Below are 19,833 nucleotides of genomic sequence, written 5' to 3' on the forward strand. Positions count from 1 at the left end.
ACTCCACTATGGACACTTCAGAAGGGTTCAGCTCATCTTCCCAGGATTCTCTTACCAACCCAAGGGGTCCCCGGACTCGCCTGCCGTACAGGAGCTCGAAGGGGGAGAACCCCGTCGAGGCCTGTGGAACCTCTCGGTAAGCGAATAGCAGGTGTGGGAGGTACCGCTCCCAGTCGCGCCCTTGAGTCTCAACCAGCATGCGTAGCATCTGTTTGAGGGTACCATTGAAGCGTTCACACAAGCCATTGGTCTGTGGGTGATACGCACTTGATACCAGGTGCTTCACCTGCATTTTCTTACAGAGAGCCTCCATCAGGCGAGACATAAATTGGGTCCCTTGATCAGTAAGCATTTCCCTGGGAAATCCTACACGTGAAAAGATGGCCAACAGGGCATCCGCCACCTGATCTGCCCTAGTTGAAGACAGAGCTACTGCCTCTGGGTACCGGGTAGCGTAGTCTACCACAGTAAGAATAAATCGCTTTCCAGAGCTGCTGGGGACGGCCAGCGGGCCCAGAAGGTCCACCGCGATCCTCTGGAAAGGCTCCTCTATCACTGGCAAAGGGATCAGGGGAGCCTTAAGAGCAGGCCCCGCCTTCCCCACTCTTTGACAGGTGACACAGGAGCGGCAGTAGTTTGACACATCTGTCCCCATCTTAGGCCAATAGAAGTGTTGAGACAGCCGGGCCTTAGTTTTGCTGATCCCCAAGTGTCCAGCTAGCGGGATCTCATGGGCAATCCGCAACAACTCACCCCGGAAATGCTGCGGGACGACCAGCTGTCTTTCCCTCAACCACTCCTTTTGTGATTCTCCGGGTACTGTCTCCCGGTACAACCTTCCTCCTTCCCAGAACACCTTCTCCTTATCAGTCTCGGAGAATGACGTCCCGGCGAGTTGTCTCAAACTCTCTAGGCTCGCATCTGTGTGCAGAGCGGCCTGAAACTCCTGGCTAGGGGAAGCCAGAAGTGACGTCAGGGTCCCTTCCCCACGGGAACCCTCTGGGACCTGCTCTAGGTCCACCTCTGGTTCAGTCACAATGATGACTGAGGAGGGTCCGGAAGGCAGACAGTTATCTGGGTTCCTGGCACTCTGACTGCGGGTGACAGCAGCTACGTAGGCTGTCTCCCCGGGGGTTTCTACAGACCCATCAGCCGATGCTGCTATGGGCTCTACCTCCCCATCCACCCCCATTACCTCAGGAGCATTGCTACTTATGGGCCAGTTACCTTCCTCGGTGGCACTGGTCAATTGCATGGCATCACCTTCCTCACGGTTCCCATGTATCTCCCCATTTCCGGTAGCACCGACACTTGCCCCTGCTAGGGGTTCCTCAGCCGTCTCACTCCGCAGAGCGACGTGGCTGAGCACTCCTGTACCTATGGACACATCAACTTTCACAGAAACATCATTATCAGGTTCAGTTGGCACAGGTACAACATTTTCACCATCAATCCTAGGGAAAAAATGGTTATCAGATGCATCATTACAAGATAAAGCATGGTCAGGTAACACATGCGATTTCCCATCATCATCATCATCATCAGGGTTAACGTTACCCTCATTAGTAGATTGGGGAGGGGTGTCAACGTCGTAGTATGCAACCAACCTCCCCAAATCAGTCCCCAACAAAACATCAGTGGGCAAATTATCAGACAGCCCCACTTCCTTCACCCCGCTCCCAGCACCCCAATCAATATAAACCTGGGCCATCGGTAAGGGACAGCTGATGCCCCCAATCCCAGTGACAGTTAGGGTTTTCCCCGGAATGATTTCTTCAGGGGCCGCCAGTTCGGGTCGGATGAGGGTTCGTTCAGCCCCGGTGTCCTTGAGGCCTGTAGCAACATGGCCTCCCACAGTGACGTGCTGTACGTTGTCACACACCCTCCCAACCCACCAAAAGAACTGCTGCATTCGGCCCTGGGGCCTTGGCTGGGGGGTTCTTCTGCTTGGTTGGACAGAAGGTACTGATATGACCAGGCTGCCTGCAGTGGTAACACTGGCGAAGTTCGGTGGTAGGTCTGGTGCTGTTGGCCACGGGGACAGGACCTCTGGTGTGTTGGCTGGCAGGGGTACTGGCGTTGGATGCAGGCTTACCCCCTCTCCAGCTGGAGGTGACTGGCTTCCTCACTTCCGATCTGCGGTTGGCCTCATAAGCATCGGCAATCTGCGCTGCTTTCGTCACGTCTTTGGGTTCTCTGTCCATCACGAACTGTCGCACCTCAGCTGGGCAAAGATGGAAGAACTGGTCTTTGATCATCAGGTCGCGCAGCTGTGCAAAGGTGGTCACCGACAGTCCTTGGGTCCACTGGTCAAAGTGGGTCCCCAGTCCATGCACCACATCACTGTAACTGTCGTGTGGGCCACGTTGGAGGGTCCGGAACTTTTTACGGTACACCTCGGGTGTAAGCTGGTACTTGGCTATGAGGGCCTGCTTGATGGCCTCATAGTCACCATCTTGTTCTTGAGGGAGTGCAGCAAACGCCTCCAGAGCTTTGCCTCTCAGCCCTGGTGTCAGGTATCGTGCCCATTCATCTGTAGGCAGTCGGTACTGTCTGCAGGTTTTCTCAAAGGCCCGCAGAAAAGTGTCCAAGTCCCCATCCTTTTCCATAACAGCAAAGTGGTCAGGCCGGGGCTTCGGTATCTGAGCGCTGCTGGGCTCACGGCTGGACTGGGACGACCCCTGCATTTGCAGTTGGGCCATCCGCAGCTGGTACTCCCGCTGCGCTTGGGCCTCTCGCTCGGCTCGGTCTTGGTATTGCTGGATCAGCTGCAGACGTCTCTCTAGGTCATCTGCGGGGCATTGCCGCAGAGCCAGCTGCAGGAGGAGGTCTGCGCCCCCTTGGTTGCCAGTAGGGCCCGTATTCAGTGGTTGGACCTCTGCTGCAGCACCATGTTCGCTTGTGCCGGCTTCTGCGGCCTCTGTGGCCTGGCTTGGTCTGCTTCAAATTGCATCAGTTCAGCGACCATTTGAGCCTTGTTCTTACCCTGGGGGTTCAGGCCATGGTACGTGCATATCCCAGCAAGAGTGTCCTTCTGCTGGGTGTACCAGGCTTCTCCTTTCGCAGCCATGGTTGCCAAATAAAAGATAGGATAGAAAAATGTAGACAGTGCTTTATCAAAATATTCTACAACGATGTTAAAAATGAGACAATTGCAAATATGTACAAGGTAATTATAAAAAAAACAGGAAATAACATGAGAAATAACACTTACAGTTGTTCAAAGCATTACAGGCAACAGGCTAGGGGGACTTTCCATCTATCCCAGTGCATCAGGGCGTGCACTCTGGGCTCTTCAGGTAAAAACTCAAATCTCACCCTCTTGGACGCCGGCCAGCACTTAAAACCTACAGCCTGTGACCTCACAGAAAGGGCTGGCTTTTCCAATCCCTCCTACCTCTTCCTTTTTACTAACAGGGCATGAAATATATCTGATGCCCGTAACTTCGCTCTAGAACATGTCATAGTCATATCAAACCCAGCATTCATCTCGGATTAACGTGAGCATTCTAATGAGATCAAATATGTCCTATCTGGGATACATATTTGCAGAGAAATCCCTACTTTATCCCAACCCTTCTATCAATTGTGTCAACTGACACCCAAATTAATCACCCCTATTGCACTATACCCGGCATGTAAACAAAGCCACATGTAAACAAATGCTCTTATCTGCAACCAGGATGTCATTATTGCCGAATGCTGTATCTTGAGACATCGGTATATCCATTAGCCTCCTGACGAACTGTCATCATGGAAGGGAAACGCGTTGAGGCGTCTGCTGTTCATATGGAGTCCAGATAAGAGCATTTGTTTACATGTGGCTTTGTTTACATGCCGGGTATAGTGCAATAGGGGTGATTAATTTGGGTGTCAGTTGACACAATTGATAGAAGGGTTGACACAATTGATAGAAGGGTTGCCCAGTGGTGTTGTCTATTATATTATTTGAGCAGTTAAACCCTGTTGGCACATTATCAGCATTTATTTAGGTGACGTAAGAATATCCGTACCAATCAATTAAAGGTCTGTTCCCTTCTTGGTCCGACTACATTAATTTAACAACCAGTTTTGGTGGCACTTTAACTATTTTGTACCTACCTATGTGTCAAACATTTTTTCTACATTTATAGTTGGGCTATTTTTCTTCTCCCCGGTTTACCCGGTAACTGTTTTTCAACCTGTTATACTGTCCTTGGCACTCCTGTCAAATCCCCTCCCCTTGCACATATCCATTTATGCCAATTTTCCATTGCTTCTATATCTATCAGAGAGAGGCTGGAGGGTATACATATAGGGTGAGAAAGGGGTAGTCGACGGGAGCGGGGGCGCCACTGGCGTGTATTTATTAGGGGTGCCAACCTCCGCAGTCAGGCAGGGACAGTACATTAGGGTGCTAGAAGGGTCAGATAGCGTAGGCTTTCCCACATTGTCCTCACCCTTGGTCATAGCCACATATCTGCACTCCTATTTTTAGTTTATATATATATGTTTCCGAGGGCTCCTTGGTTATGAGGCAAGTTATCCATCTTGCTTTCAATAGTGTTTGTACACTCCATTGCATCACCCCCTATTTCCATTTCCTCTCTGTACGGCATGCTGTTGTTGGAACCGGTTATTTTCTCATGGACTGTTATACAGTCATGTTATATTAGGGCTCATTAGTTTTGACTAGGGTGAGCCGCCGGTGAGTGGGGGCGCCACATTGCGAACAAGCTAGGGTGCCAACCTCCGCTGTCAGGAAGGGTACACTAGGGAGTGATAGGGTAATCTAGGAGTTTTCGGGTGATTTCATGTTTGTGGGTTTGCGACAATTGTCCAAAAAGTTTTTACTAGTTGGTACTAATAAAGAATTAGTTTTAAGGTATTAGTTTATTTTTGAGTTCTGCTTGGCAGCTGAAGTCAGGCATTTGCAGCTAGAAGCAATAAAACTTGTACACTCATTGACAAGACAGGCTGAACACAGAGTGAAGGGGGGGGTCACTGCCCACCCTATGTGTGCTGGCAGAGAAACTAACTTATATGATATTCCATACCATATCGTGACAATGCATTTCCAAGGTTGTGTGAGGTAAAGGAAGGCGTCTTTATTGGACCTCAGATTTGAAAGCTTCATGATGAGGAGTTTCTCCGTTTGTTTCAGGACAAGTAAAATGCTGCAAGGGTCGTATTCACATTAGTGGGAACTCAAGAGCAGATAACTATGAAGAGTTGGTGGAAAATCTCCTGAAAACATGGAAGGATCTTGGCTGTAACATTTCCTTAAAGATTCATTTCTTACATTCACATCTAGACTTTCTTCCTCCAAACTGCGGAGCAGCGAGCGACGAGCACGGCGAGAGATGTCACCAAGATACTGCGGCTATGGAGAAAAGATATCAATGAGAATGGCATCCATCAATGATCGCAGATTACTGTGGACGACTGTAAGAAATGATCCAATGCCGGAGTACAAGAGACAAGAAAAAGTCATCACTGAATGTGGAGCAAATGCTGTAGAGCAATTTCTGTAACTGATCATATTCAATAGTGATTACACGGTTTACTGATTAGACTTGTCACTAAGTTTCCTCTAAATAACAATCCGAAAATTGTCATAAAAATATGCTATCTCTTTATATTTCCAGTGCTGAAACTTTTATGCATTATCTGTAGCAGTAAAAGGAAAAAACTCTGATATCATAGAAACAAGAGACAACGAAACATTGTCCTTGTCAGAAAAGAATTTAGGAGGTGAAAATCGCTAAGAAGCGGCTCAATGTAGAACTGAACCTGAAGAAGAACAATGTCACCAAGAGGGCGGCGAGCCAGAGCAAAAGGATCTTACCCTGCATCAGAGCGGAAACAGTCAGCAATGACCGGTCCATGCCTCCTATCGGTCACATAACTGTGATGGGATCTATAACAGCAGACGGGGACAATGATGGAGCTCAGAGGCGATGAGCCGCTCCCGATCTACCAATATTCTCCATCTTCCTACTGAAAACGGAATCATCAATTTCAAAGAGAAAATCCACACTGGGAATATTCCGCATGTGACCACTAGGTGTCACCGCAGGAGGATGAGCGCTCAGTGTCAGGCGCGTGCGCACAAGTCCATACATATACGTGCAGGTGGGAAATCCACAGTGGGCGGAGCCACACTACAGCAAGAACGTCCACATTTACTTCCACGGAAGCCAAAAAAACCAGCCGTAAAATTAGCAATATATTTAAGACAGACGCCAACGCTTCACATTTCACTGCACTCACATAGTAAACTTTTATTAAAGCCCAAGCTGCCATAAAGTGACATCCTGCAAGTGCTGCAAAATCTTTGGTGAAAAGAAAAAAAAAAAAAAAAAAAGAAATTCAACATCAAAAATAGAATATTTTTTTCATATAGAGAATTTCACCCCAAATCCTGGAACTAAAGATGACGGATCCCTTTAATTATTTCTATGGTGAGCGATCAGACAAGTTGCGGACTATGGATTCGCTGTGGTTGGGAAGGCTGGGTGATTTCCAATATGGCCGCCATTAAAGCACCTGCTGCACCAGGGGCACTTACGAGCTCAGTACAGGCAGCCACCCAGCTTTCCACACTTACGGACACAGTACTGGTGGCCATATTAGCAGTCACCCAGCTTTCTGCACTTACGGACACAGTACTGGCAGTCATATTGGCAGTCACCCAGCTTTCCGCACTTACACAGTACTGGTGGCCATATTGGCAGTCACCCAGCTTTCCACATTACGGACACAGTACTGGTGGCCATATTGACAGTCACCCAGCTTTCTGCACTTACGGACACAGTACTGGTGGCCATATTGGCAGTCACCCAGCTTTCCACATTACGGACACAGTACTGGTGGCCATATTGGCAGTCACCCAGCTTTCTGCACTTACGGACACAGTACTGGTGGCCATATTGGTAGTCACCCAGCTTTCCACATTACGGACACAGTACTGGTGGCCATATTGGTAGTCACCCAGCTTTCCACACTTATGGCCGCGGTATTGGTGGCCATACTGGCAGTCACCCAGCTTTCTGCACTTATGGCCACAGTACCGGCAGTCACCCAGCTTTCCCAGGTTCTAGCTGTTATACAAGGGCACCATTCTGGAGATGCTGTTCCTGCAGATGGGGCACTTTTTGGGCTGGGGCAGGGCCTGGTAGCATTGGTAGCAGGAGCAGACGTGGCCGCACTCCAGGAAGACGCAGGCCTTCTGGCTGCTGAGGCAGATGGTGCAGGCGCGGCGCGCGGCCTCCTCCTCCTCGTCCCCTTCCTCTAGCCGGGCGCTGGCCTCTTCGAACTCCCTCTGTAGCTGTCGGAGCCGCTGACGCTCCTTGTGCTGCCGGTACTGGCGCCGCAGGATGAAGAAGAGGGTGACGCACGTGGCCACCCCACAAATCATGGCCAGGACCCTCCAGAGCCGGACCTGGGACTCCTGGCGCTGCACCAAGGACTCAAAGTCCAGGCGGCTGAGGTAGAAGGGCGTCCCAGCCTTGGGCGGCTGCAGCTTCACCATGTTGTGGTCCAGGACCAGCTCGCCCACGCCCGTCACGGTGGCGCCAAGCTTCAGCATCTCCTCCGTCTCCTGGATGCCCTTCGGCCTCTCGCCGGTGATGAAGTGCCCCAGGATGTTGGTGAAGGACTGCGCTGCGGGGTGGAACTTCTCATACACCGTCTCCAGGTCCAGCTCAGCCGCGTCCAGGGGTCTGATGACGCGGACGGACAGGCCGGGGGGGTCGCTGTCGTCTCGTGTCAGGTCGAAGGGCACGGAGTTGGTTCTCTGGTGGATGACTTTCTCCTGGTCGCTCCTGTAGGAGACACAGAGATCACTGACACAGCTTTCCCAGACTACAGAAAGGCTAAACTACATCCTACTGGAGAAGAGGTGCCTGTAACAAATCTGGGGAAGCTGGGTGACAACACCTCTAGCTAATATAAGGGGATACAAATGCACAGTGTTTTGGCTGCACATCTGCCTTTCCGGTCCCTGGTAAAGCTGGGTGATGCCTCCTCTATGGGTATAACGCAACCTCATCACACCAGCCCAGCGACTCCCCTTCTTATTCCTAGGAATATATCCCAGGTAGTTCTAGTTTCCAGGTGACTTACGCAAATCTGTATTTACCCATCCGGAATGTGGGAAAGCTGGGTAATAATCGATGGGGGCAGTAATAAGGGAGCTATATTACTGTCACCCAGCTTTCCTTAACAACTGAATGGATCATCTGCAGTAATGCTCCTTCTACTGCTCCTACGGCTGTTTGACTATGCAGCTTTACCTTTCAGGGGCCTAGGAGAGCTGGATGAGTATCAATGATTAATTATTCATATTATTTGTTGTCACCCTACTTTTCCAAACTCCTGAGTGGCCCATTTGCAGTGGCACATGTTCTTCTACATGAAGTAGGCAGACTGGAGAGTCTAGAAAAGCTGGGTGGCTTCAGACATGGGAGCGGTAAAAAACCATAATGGTTATCAGCCAGATTAATTGGGACTCTTAAAGGGGGCTTTGCCCTCAGTGGTCAGGTGACATCCCCTTTAACGACCTATCTGCCTAACTAGGCATTGGTTTGTGCTCTGCTTTCCTTTCAGGACTCCTGGAAAGCTGGGTGATAATGTTGGTGTGTGCAGTCAATACATGCCGCATAACTCGGCACATTTACCTATCTGGATCCTGGGAAAGCTGGGAGGTAGGACAGCAGTTTTCAGTTGTTGCCACTGAGCGCGGCGCCCGCACCAGGTGACCGTGCAGGAAGCTCGGCCTGTGGTGATTACACCGGGATGATCGGTGATGTTGGGGGGCGACTTACCAGAGGTGGGTGGTCCCGTTCCACACCATCTTGTGCTCCTTTAAGGAGAGTCTGTGGATGACGCCACTGCAGTTCTCCACAAACTGACTGTGCAGAGAATCCTTCACCGAGCGGACGACCCCTGAAACAGAGAGAGAGTCACCGGCGAGGACGCAAAACCGGAGCCCTAATCTCCGCTGACCATTCTGGACGATGCCGCTCCTTTAACACGTGGAATTACCCAAAAGAGCCGCAGCTCCTCTTACCTTCGATTACCGCGTAGGGGACGCACTTTCCGGGCAGATCCAGGAGGACTTTCTGTAAATCGTCGTCCAGAGAGATTTTCTTCGCCCCCTTTAAAATCACAAAAAAAATCTCTTAAAGGGACGGTGCCACATTAGCTAAAAACTGATCAAGAACTTTCATCTCCAGAGCTGTCACTTTAAGAGGAACAATAAAAATGTTGTATTGACCCCAAAATGGGAGAAAGAAATGGAAACCTCACCCGGGACTTAGCGGGTGGCGGCCCGAGCCTGAGGAGGCCGCCGACCACCTCTTACCTTCAGCGTCTGCACCCGGCGAGATTTCTGGCGGTAGACGGAGTAGAAGATGGCGGTGATGGCGGAGCTGGAGGCCAAGAGGAGGATGTGTCCGAGGGACGGCCGCCCGCTGCCCTCCATCTCTGCGGAAAAAGGCGACAGGTTAGGCAGACGGTCATGTGACTGCGGCAGACCCCCTCCTCACAGGCTGCAGGGCTCAGGCCTCACACTATGGGGGTCCTAGGTGCAATGCTCCAATACTGTGACCGTCAGAGTTGTCATAGGGAAAGAAACCCAATGGCCGGGAATGACCCCACAGAGAGGGCACAGCACACACTGGGGTAACATGCAGGGTCCCTATGTTATAGATTATCCCCCCCAGACCCGGAGTACAGGGGGCAAGGCCCCTCCACAATCCACACACAGTCCACACAGTCACACACTTACTTCCTGCTCATGCGCAGCAACCAGTCACTGATGACGTCATGCACGGGCGGGGAAGCTTGTAGTACATAGGGAGGGACTAGTAATAAGCTCCGCCCAATAGAAGTCATGTGACTTTAGTCACTGGTTATATACGGCAGACGCGTGACCTCGGTGAGGAGACAGCAGAGGTGTGTGAGGAGAAGTGAGCGCACAGTGTATAGATAGGCGGAGCCCGGGATAAATGTAATGTTACCTGCAGCACAGCCCGCACCGGGGAAAGCTGAGTGACGGCCTGTAATGTCTGGGGGGTGTTCCCTGTATATGGGAGGTCTTATAAGGTATTCCCTGTATATGGGAGGTCTTATAAGGTATTCCCTGTATACGGCAGGTCTTGTGGGGTGTCCCCGGTATACGGCTGGTCCTGTTGGGTGTTCCCGGTATACGGCAGGTCTTGTGGGGTGTCCCCGGTATACGGCTGGTCCTGTTGGGTGTTCTCGGTATACGGCAGGTCTTGTGGGGTGTCCCCGGTATACGGCTGGTCCTGTTGGGTGTTCCCGGTATACGGCAGGTCTTGTGGGGTGTCCCCGGTATACGGCTGGTCCTGTTGGGTGTTCTCGGTATACGGCAGGTCTTGCGGGGTGTTCCCGGTACATGGCAGGTCTTGTGGGGTGTTCCCTGTATACGGCAGGTCTTGTGGGGTGTCTCCGGTATACGGCTGGTCCTGTTGGGTGTTCCCGGTATACGGCAGGTCTTGCGGGGTGTTCCCGGTATACGGCAGGTCTTGCGGGGTGTTCCCGGTATACGGCAGGTCTTGCGGGGTGTTCCCGGTATACGGCAGGTCTTGCGGGGTGTTCCCGGTATACGGCAGGTCTTGCGGGGTGTTCCCGGTATACGGCAGGTCTTGCGGGGTGTTCCCGGTATACGGCAGGTCTTGTGGGGTGTTCCCGGTATACGGCAGGTCTTGCGGGGTGTTCCCGGTATACGGCAGGTCTTGCGGGGGTCCCCGGTATAAGGTGGGACTTGCGGGGTTTGTGGTTGGTCAGGATGACTTGTTTCCAGATCTCGCCTGAGCCTCACACTAGATCTGCTGCTGTGTACACAGGACTTCTGCAGAGCAATGTCCAGGCCGCAGAGAGGGGAGATGCACAGGATGAGGCCGGTGGTATTGGTGACGGTGGAAGTAAAAGTCTGGTTGTGGGTTCCTGAATGTTCTGGGAAAGCTGGGTGGCCATCTTGGTAGTCGTCACCAGCTTTCCTGTCTGCCTGGCTATGGAGGGCGGCAGCCTTAGTCACTGACTATCCTGGGAGGCTCGGCATTCAGTATAGACGCTGCACTGATGGGTCGGATCATCTCCAGGTCCCTGCACTGTTCTAGTGACCGCCATAGACCCTATAGTGAATCATGGACGGCTCATGTATAAGAATATTTCCTTCTAAGTTTTCTTGTGACTTCTTTCCCTGGTGTAATTCTCTCCTGACTTATGTAAGACCCCTGGAGTGCTGTATCGGGGTCACCATTTCTCGTACGTTTCTATTCCAGATCCCAGCGTCTCCTCTTTTCCATTAATCTCTGTATCCAGATTCTGGCGTTAATATCCGGGTGCGGCGTGCGTCACCAGCCACCTAGATAAGAAATGGGGTTACTGTGTCAGGACCCAGCGGGGGAGGGGGAGCGCGACAAAGCGTCAGCGGCCGCCACGTATCAGGTCTGTATTGTGTTCTCTAATTAGGATTCTGCTTACAGTAAATATTGGACTGTGTGACCACAAATCCCGCAGCTCCGGAGTTCTGTGCCGCAGTCTCCGTACGTCACACTACAGCTGGATCAGTGTCACATCGCCATCTTCAGTGCTGCGCCGATTCTCAGCCCAGGTTTCCCTTCTGATACATCATAACAACTGCGGCCACCACTAGGGGGAGCTCATTGTATACTGACTTATTATTGCAGCCAGCACTTGTCGCCCTCTAGTGGTTGTGGACAGTCACTTTACAGAGATTTCTTGCAGAATTAGCGCCTCTCTGTGTCTATGGCTGCATCAGGTACTGCAGTTCAGCCCTTTAATACTGTGCTTTTCAGAAGGAAAGCGGACGTTTTCTCCATAACCTGTATACCCCTTATTCACACTCCAAGGGGGGGTATATGTATCTGCACCCACCTCTGACAGCAGCATTTTAACTCCTCATCCTGGTGACATGTCCCTTTGGGGGCCTCCTGCCAAGTGATCTTGGTACTTCTATGAAGCCCAGCACATAACCACAGGCATAGGAGACAATTAGTGCTATATACTGTATATGTGCGGTATATAATACGAGCGCAGGTTCCAGTCCCCTAAGGGAACTATGAAAGAAAAAAAAAAGGGGTTAAAATAAATTTTAAAAAAATATATTTTTTTTAATCAACCCTTGTTTTTCGGTACATTTTATGGTAAATGAGTGGCGGCATTAATAACTACAACTTGTCCCACATGAATAAAAGGCATCCTGTGGAAAAATAAAGTTATGGCGCTTGGAAAAAAAGAAATAAAGGGGGGAATAGTGCAAAAAAAAAAAAAACTAGGTGACAAGGGGTTGAGGATTTTCTATTATGTGATAATTTTGGGGTGCCGCTCTCCGTGGACAGACTGCCCCCATTGTCGGAGGGAAGGCCGTCTGCTGCTTTCTGGGGGGCGACCAATGCGATGCGCAGAATTTATTCCGATATTAATTTTTGTCTCCTGTCAGTTTCCATGGCGACTTTGTGAAGTTCATTACTTGACATCATTTTCAGAACTTCGGTTGCCGTAGAAACAGAACGCAGCTGATAAATATAGAGTTTTCTGGCGCGGCGGCATTAGTATTCATCTTGCTGGAGGGATTAGTGAATATTTTGCCCTGATTTCATTCATGTTATGGCATTGGCGCCAATGTAATGGATGAATGAGACGCGGTCATGTGACGGTGATGAGGGTGGCGGGTGCACTCCCTCAATAAATGGGTCGTGGACGTGGCCCCATTACAGGGGGTCTCTGGTGATACGTTGTATACATTGGGGGGGGATACGGACTCTAATTTTCTGTCAAAAATGCCTAAAATGTTACACAGGAGCCTCAGGCCGAGCGTTGGGGGAGATGTCTGCCCATAGCAACCAATCACAGCGCAGCTTTCATTGTGACAGAGCCTCGTGGGGAATGAAAGCTGAGCTCTGATTGGTTGCTATGGGCAACTGAGGCCTATATTTCTGACAACAGCCTGGAGCCTCATGGCGATGACGATTCTCCCATGGGAAACATTGAGGCTGTGGTAATGCTAGTAGGATTCAGTCACCATCGAGTATTACCTCATTATCATGTACGGGAAGAGTCTGCTCATACACCCGTCAGCCATAACATTAAAACCAGCAGAGGAGGGGAACAATATGTATTGTTTGGCGACAGTGGTGCCTATTACGCCATATGGTGGTCCTGTAGGGTGTCCCCAGTGGGCGGTGGTCCTGTAGGGTGTCCCCGGTGGGCGGTGGTCCTGTAGGGTGTCCCCCGGTGGGCGGCGGCCTGGTCTGCTGAATCCTGTTTTGTGCCATGTGGACGTCGAGTGTCATTGATCTTGGTGATAGATGGGTGCAGTATGGGAAGGAGGCAGGCCAGGAGCGGCAGGGTGATGGGGTGACGTTGTGCAAGGTGTGGGGGTGACCTTCTGCTTGTATCAGACACACACCGCCTCCCTAACATTGTACAGCGCCACCGTCCTGGATTCCCTAATGGCAGCAGATAATGGTCAGATCGTGAAGGTGATGACTTATTTCCAGATCCCTGGATCTCATCCCATGCATGGAGGCCGCACTAAACCTCTGCTGCCAGGTACACAGGACTCCTACAGAGGAATGTGGAGTCCAGACCTCAGGCCGGGGGAGATGCACATTATGAGGGGTATTAATGAAATGGCTTATGGTGGATATCCAGGGTCTGGCATTTGCGCCGAGGTTATGGTGTGATGTCTGTGTTGTGAGACAATGTCAGGTGCTTGTGATCCTTCCGATCGATCGGTTTCAATCAATCAATGTCTCCTCGGAGAGCACGTCCTATACAGATGCAGCGATACGATTTCCTGGAAACTCAGGCGCAATAAATTATCTTCAGTAAATCAGTTATGACCCTTCCGTCAATGGACTCCTTCACTGATGACCCGCTGCTGCTCCCGGCAGGGCTGTCACTCAGCTTTCCCAGACCCCTGATCAGTGAGTGTACCAAACAAACTGTAATAAAAGTTTCTAGAAAAGCTGATAATTAACGTCTGCCGTCACCACTCGTACTCGATGTCCTTCTGCGTTTCAAGACTCCCATAACGAATACCGCCTAGTGGTGCAGGAATTGATGCCCCCTGATGGGGCAGGTGGGATCGCTACACGCTGTAATGGTGTCAGCTTTCTCACACTACGGATTATTTTGTAGGGGGAAAAAAAAAAAAAGTTGCTTTCCTTATTTATTTGGGGCACTCGTTCTTTGGAAGATTTGACATGAAGTAGCATAAATAGCAATTCCACAATCTGCGTGCTGTGTGCATGTATGGGTAGCTTTCTTTTCTGTTGACGGTGTGTGCCCACTCCGGCTGAGGGCGAGTGTGTGCCAGCTCAGGCTCGGTCTGGCCCATAGGGTAACGGGAATCCCCCGGGGGGCCCCTCTGCAGATCTGGGCCCCAACCCTACAGTACTTGGCATAATTCACTTGATTCACTCTGTACAGAAGAAAGACGCATCTCATCATTCATTAACCAAACTACCCAGTGTATTATTGTATAGAGATAGAGGGAAATTTGTGAATGAGGGTAGTGTAATATTTGTATGCAGCTGAAACGTGCCCCCCCCCCCCCCCCCCAAAGTCAATGTTACGGGTGGGCGCTTGGCACCCCAGTCTGACACTGCCCGCTGCCTGTGCAAATAACGGGGCTGTGGTTTTCTACCAGCGGTGATGAAGTTGGCTGGCAGAGGTGTGGCAGAGGGAGGCATTCCCAGCCTTCTCCTCCTCCAGCATCCAGGCTCCCTGCTCCACAAGGCTCCTGCTCCGGAGATCGCACCATGCTGCCCTGGAAGAAAAGCAAGTTTGTGCTGGTGAAGAAGGACAAGAAGGGGAAGGGGGTGAGTTCCTCTTCCCTGCTGTCCTCCTTCCTCCACTCCTGCCCTGACCTCCTGCCCTTGGGGCGCCTGGGCAATGTCTTCAGCAGCCGGAGGCAGAAGGTGGTCCTAAACCGAGAGGACCCATCATACACAGTGTGGTACCTGGGCAATGCCGTGACCCTCCAGGCCAAGGGAGAGGGCTGCACCGTGGAAGCGGTCAACAAGATCTGGCAGAAGAGCGAATCAGGGGGCTGCAGCACTAAGATGAAACTCTCTTTGGGGTCTTATGGCATCAGGATGAGCTCCTCCAAAAGGGGCTCCAGAAAAACTGTCCATGCCTACCTCTTGCACCGTATCGCCTACTGCGCAGCGGACGCCTGCCACCCCAAGGTCTTCTCCTGGGTCTACAGACACCAAATTAAGAACAAGGCGGTGGTCCTGAGATGCCACGCCGCCCTGGTCACCAAGGCGGAGAAGGCTAAAGCCATGGAGCAGACCCTGTGCCAGACCTCAATGGCCGCCTTCAACGAGTTCAAAAGGCTGAAGAGGCAAAGTGACTTTAGGAGAGAACAGAAGGCGCTTCTGGGGGAGTCGGCGGTCCCCAAAATCCCCCTGAGGAAGATCCTGAACAGGACCTGCTCCTATAACCCACCTGTGGAGAGGAGCAGGACTGTGCCCAGGCTGAGCGCAATACTAGAGGAGGAGGAGGGTAGTGAGGAGGACTGGACGGACCCCCAGAGGGTGACCCTCCATCAGCATCTACACTGTCACAGGGACATCATCCTGGAACTTGCCCAGGACCTCCGGAGACTCAGCGTCCAAAGAGCTTTGGCCCAAACCCTCATTTACACCCCTGGCACACAGCTGTCCGACTGGAAGCGCCCCATGAGGACTATCTGCTGAGCCCCGTCCCTCCAGGTCCTGGTCTCATCCAGACCCCCGCGTGGCACAGGGACACCCAGGCTCGGTCATCAGCTGGCTGCCTTGTATCTAATTACCCTGGCTGGGGCCTAGTGGCTCGATGCAACCCGCTCCCTCCCTGGTGGTGGCCACACACTGGGCTTGGTTGCCTGTAGATGATGGTGACTTCTTGCTGTGTCGGTGAGGGCTGATAACTGCGAGTGACTTGTGAAGGCTGCATTGTTCTGACCTCTTCCCCATACACAGACATAACATTCAGTGACCAACTGGTAATTTCTAATGCATATGTCCAGAGGTCTGGTCATCTCAAGAGGTTCAGGAGCAGCTGAGGCTGTTCACAAAAACGATTGCCTTGGTGCAATCAGTGGTTTCCAGGAAGTGTTAACTATGGAGAATACCGGCTTATAACCTGTGCCAATAAGCCGCACGTCCCAGCAATTGTCTCATGAGTAAATTCACCGGTGACCCGGTCTGTAAATTAAAGGGACGGTAAAGTTGTGAATAAGTTTGTTTATTGTTTCCTGTTATCCGCCATTTCAGGTTGTAAGGTATTACGATCTGGCTGTTCTGTGCCCACTGCTGGTGATGTGATGACGGCTTCATTCTATTCTGCAAATTATAGATAGAAATGATGAACTTCTGTTTGATCTGTACCTTGGAAAGCTGGGTGACGACCAATATGGCTGCCTTTACTGTTCACAATCTGCCCTGACTTTCACATCGCTGCTGCTCATCTGCACAATTATATGCCCCATTTTTACTACCAAGGATGGGGAAGAGATTAATCCTCAATTTTCTGTACAGTTTCCAATGTGTTGTGTAAATGTCGCTCGTTTTGCATTGGATGCGCAGAATCCACTCTACTCCATTATGGTTGATCAGAGTTTGGGAAAGCTGGGTGACATCCACTGCTAGGAGTTGTAGTTGCAGCCATGTTGGTTGTGGCCTTGATTTTCACAGTGACAACCTGAGCAAGAGCAATAATGGCAGCAATAGTGTTTGTCAGCCAGCAAAGGTTGCACCTGAGATTTATTTTATGTTTTTATTATTATTTTACCATTTTTATTCTATCTATAAATTATTATTATTTTTTTTTAGATTTTTCTGGGAATTTTTCGTCTTAGTCCTTTTGAGTTGCTGGTGTGGATTTTGCGGCTGCAGTAGAAATTTTCTTTCCGTGTGACTGTAAGCGATTATTAACCCTGCGCTGATTGTGCTGACATCACGATGTTGTGTATGTACACAATGTATACAAAGGCGGATTGTCTGCGTGACCCCGGGCTCCAGTGCGACACCAGACTCCAGATTCTCATTCACACAGTATGTAGATATAGGGAGCCTCCTTTTTTTTCATGATCTCTGCTTGCTGTCAGTGAATGCAGCAATCTCATATCCACAGACTTGCGCTGCTTTCCATTTATTGACAGAATGGTCTGTAAAAAGTGACACTGAATAAAATGAATTCTGTCTTGTGTATTTTGACATTGCAAAAAAGAGCCCACCAATATAAGCAATAATACATATTGAAAATGATGCCACCGTATTGAACATTTGCTTTAAGGGCCACATCCTAGACCTGAGCCCCAGATAAATGACATCTGGTGACACCCTCTAGTGGTGGCTGCAGACAGGATCTTATCACGCATCTCTGTATACAGGGAGCTCCCCCTAGTGGTGACCGCAGACAGGATGTTATCATGTATCTCTGAATACAGGGAGCTCCCCCTAGTGGTGACCGCAGACAGGATCTTATCATGTATCTCTGTATACAGGGAGCTCCCCCTACTGGTGGCTGCAGGCATAATCTTATCATGTATCTCTGTATACAGGGAGCTCCCCCTAGTGGTGGCTGCAGACAGGATCTTATCATGTATCTCTGTATACGGGGAGCTCCCCCTAGTGGTGACTGCAGACAGGATCTTATCATGTATCTCTGTATACAGGGAGCTCCCCCTAGTGGTGGCTGCAGACAGGATCTTATCATGTATCTCTGTATACAGGGAGCTCCCCCTAGTGGTGGCTGCAGACAGGATCATCATGTATCTTTGCCGTCTGTATTTATCCTGTCTCAATGTCTTAAGGCCCCGTCTCACATAGCGAGATCGCTAGCGAGATCGCTGCTGAGTCACAAGTTTTGTGACGCAACAGCGACCTCAGTAGCGATCTCGCTATGTGTGACACGTACCAGCGATCAGGCCCCTGCTGTGAGATCGCTGGTCGTGTCGGAATGGCCTGGACCTTTTTTTGGTCGTTGAGGTCCCGCTGACAGCGCTGAATCGGTGTGTGTGACACCGATCCAGCGATGTCTTCACTGGTAACCAGGGTAAACATCGGGTTACTAAGCGCAGGGCCGCGCTTAGTAACCCGATGTTTACCCTGGTTACCCGGGTGCTGCAGGGGGACTTCGGCATCGTTGAAGACAGTTTCAACGATGCCGAAGTCGTTCCCCTGATCGTTGGTCGCTGGAGAGAGCTGTCTGTGTGACAGCTCCCCAGCGACCACACAACGACTTACCAACGATCACGGCCAGGTCATATCGCTGGTCGTGATCGTTGGTAAATCGCTATGTGAGACGGGGCCTTAACTCATGAAGGAACCTTGAAACTTGTTAAGGAAAGAGAATAATTGCCACATTTGCCCCCAGAATCTTGTAGGAAGTGATGACCCTTTTGGATACATTGTTGCTTAAGAAACTCAGTGAATTCCCAATCCTCCTGAAGTCACCAGTGTTGCTATGAAAGCCGCTGATCGATATATATGGAGGGCAGAGACCCCCACGTCCTAATAATCCCCTCCACCACCTGCCTAGGAGAAAAATCAATATATGTAATAAGGGCTCCATCCTCTGGGCCGGTGCTGGCAGCTCACTGTGTCATGGCCGCTGTTACCTGGAGATGTCTGTTCTTCCATACAGCCGGTGCCCTGTCCCACATTATTTTAACAAAAAAATAGTCATTCATATATTTTTTTTTTTTTTTCTGTTCCTGGAAAAGCTGGGTGACCACCAGTAGCCCAAGAGGAGTCTAAACATTGATGCACTTGCTGTATACAAGCCCCCCCCTCCACCATAAGACCAGCCACATACCGGGAGCACCACACGAGACCCCTCGTATGCCGGGGACACCCCACAACTCCTGCCTTATACCGGGAACACCACACGAGACCCCTTGTATACCAGGGACACCCCTCAAGACTTGCCTTATACTGGGAACACCACACAAGACCTGCCGTATACCGGGAGCACCACACGAGACCCCTCGTATACCGGGGACACCCCTCAAGACCTGCCTTATACCGGAACCACCACACGAGACCCCTCGTATACCGGGGACACCCCTCAAGACCTGCCTTATACCGGGAACACCACACAAGACCCCTCGTATACCGGGGACACCCCTCAAGACCTGCCTTACACCGGGAGCACCACATGAGACCCCTCGTATACCGTAAACACCTCACCATATATCGGAACCCTTCCTCCAAGACTCATATACCAGGATCCCCCGTAAGACTCTCCATATACCAGAGAACTCTCCGAGATCCGTCGTGTACCAGGAACACCCTCCTGAGACTTGTCGTATGCCAGGGACATCTCACAAGACCCACCGTATACAGGGAACAAAACGCTGTATTCTGGGAACACCCCACAAGACCTGTCCTATATCGAGACACCCCCCCCCCCCCCCCCAAGACCCGATGTATACTGGGGACACAACAAGAGGTCCGTCGTACACCGGGGACATTCCAGGGGGCCCGCCGTACACCGGGGACATCCCTCGAGGCCATTCGTACACCAGGGACATCCCACGAGGCCTGTCGTACACCGGGGACATCCCACGAGGCCAGTCATACATCTGGAACATCCCACGAGGCCCAACGTACGCCGAGGATATCCCACGAGGCCATTTGTACACCCGGGGACAACTCGCGAGGCCCGCCGTACACCGAGGATATCCCACGAGGCCATTCGTACACCAGGGACATCCCACAAGGCCCGCCGTACACCGGGGACATCCCACGAGGCCCGCCGTACACCGGGGACATCCCACGAGGCCCGCCGTACACCGGGGACATC

General features: G+C 51.1%; 3 protein-coding genes across 9 annotated transcripts in view; 2 read left to right on the plus strand and 1 right to left on the minus strand.

Annotated features, from left to right (window-relative positions):
• CDA (cytidine deaminase) overlaps positions 1-19,833 on the plus strand; it is a 66,135-nt gene that overhangs the window by 11,215 nt on the left and 35,087 nt on the right. The window contains exon 1 of one of the 5 annotated variants that reach the window (XM_077260292.1): positions 9,827-9,939. The exons of 1 other annotated variant lie outside the window; for it this stretch is intronic. Coding sequence is in view for 2 of the 4 variants with exons in the window: in XM_077260287.1 (XP_077116402.1) it covers positions 11,386-11,457 (72 nt within the window). In the remaining 2 variants the exon portion in view is untranslated. Of the gene's footprint in view, positions 1-9,826; positions 9,954-10,974; positions 11,458-12,985; positions 13,031-19,833 lie in introns of those variants that run through there. 3 more of the 5 variants (XM_077260297.1, XM_077260287.1, XM_077260288.1) reach the window with 3 other exon arrangements.
• MUL1 (mitochondrial E3 ubiquitin protein ligase 1) lies at positions 6,244-9,889 on the minus strand. Of its 3 annotated transcripts, none has more exons than XM_077260279.1 (5): positions 9,773-9,889; positions 9,347-9,468; positions 9,053-9,140; positions 8,808-8,928; positions 6,244-7,805 (listed from the first exon to the last, which is right to left on the minus strand). In XM_077260279.1, exons 2-5 carry the CDS (start codon positions 9,464-9,466, stop codon positions 7,079-7,081), a joined length of 1,056 nt encoding a protein of 351 aa, XP_077116394.1. In that variant the 5' UTR covers positions 9,467-9,468; positions 9,773-9,889; the 3' UTR covers positions 6,244-7,078. The 3 variants fall into 3 exon arrangements, with proteins under 3 accessions (XP_077116394.1, XP_077116395.1, XP_077116393.1); XM_077260280.1 differs by having other exon boundaries at positions 9,554-9,779; XM_077260278.1 differs by lacking the exon at positions 9,773-9,889 and having other exon boundaries at positions 9,347-9,766.
• FAM43B (family with sequence similarity 43 member B) lies at positions 14,762-16,857 on the plus strand. The gene has a single exon (XM_077257411.1). The coding sequence runs from the start codon at positions 14,799-14,801 to the stop codon at positions 15,738-15,740; it is 942 nt and encodes a 313-aa protein (XP_077113526.1). The 5' UTR covers positions 14,762-14,798; the 3' UTR covers positions 15,741-16,857.

This window comes from Ranitomeya variabilis, chromosome 4 (genome assembly GCF_051348905.1).
Source record: "Ranitomeya variabilis isolate aRanVar5 chromosome 4, aRanVar5.hap1, whole genome shotgun sequence".
Lineage (NCBI taxonomy): Eukaryota > Metazoa > Chordata > Amphibia > Anura > Dendrobatidae > Ranitomeya > Ranitomeya variabilis.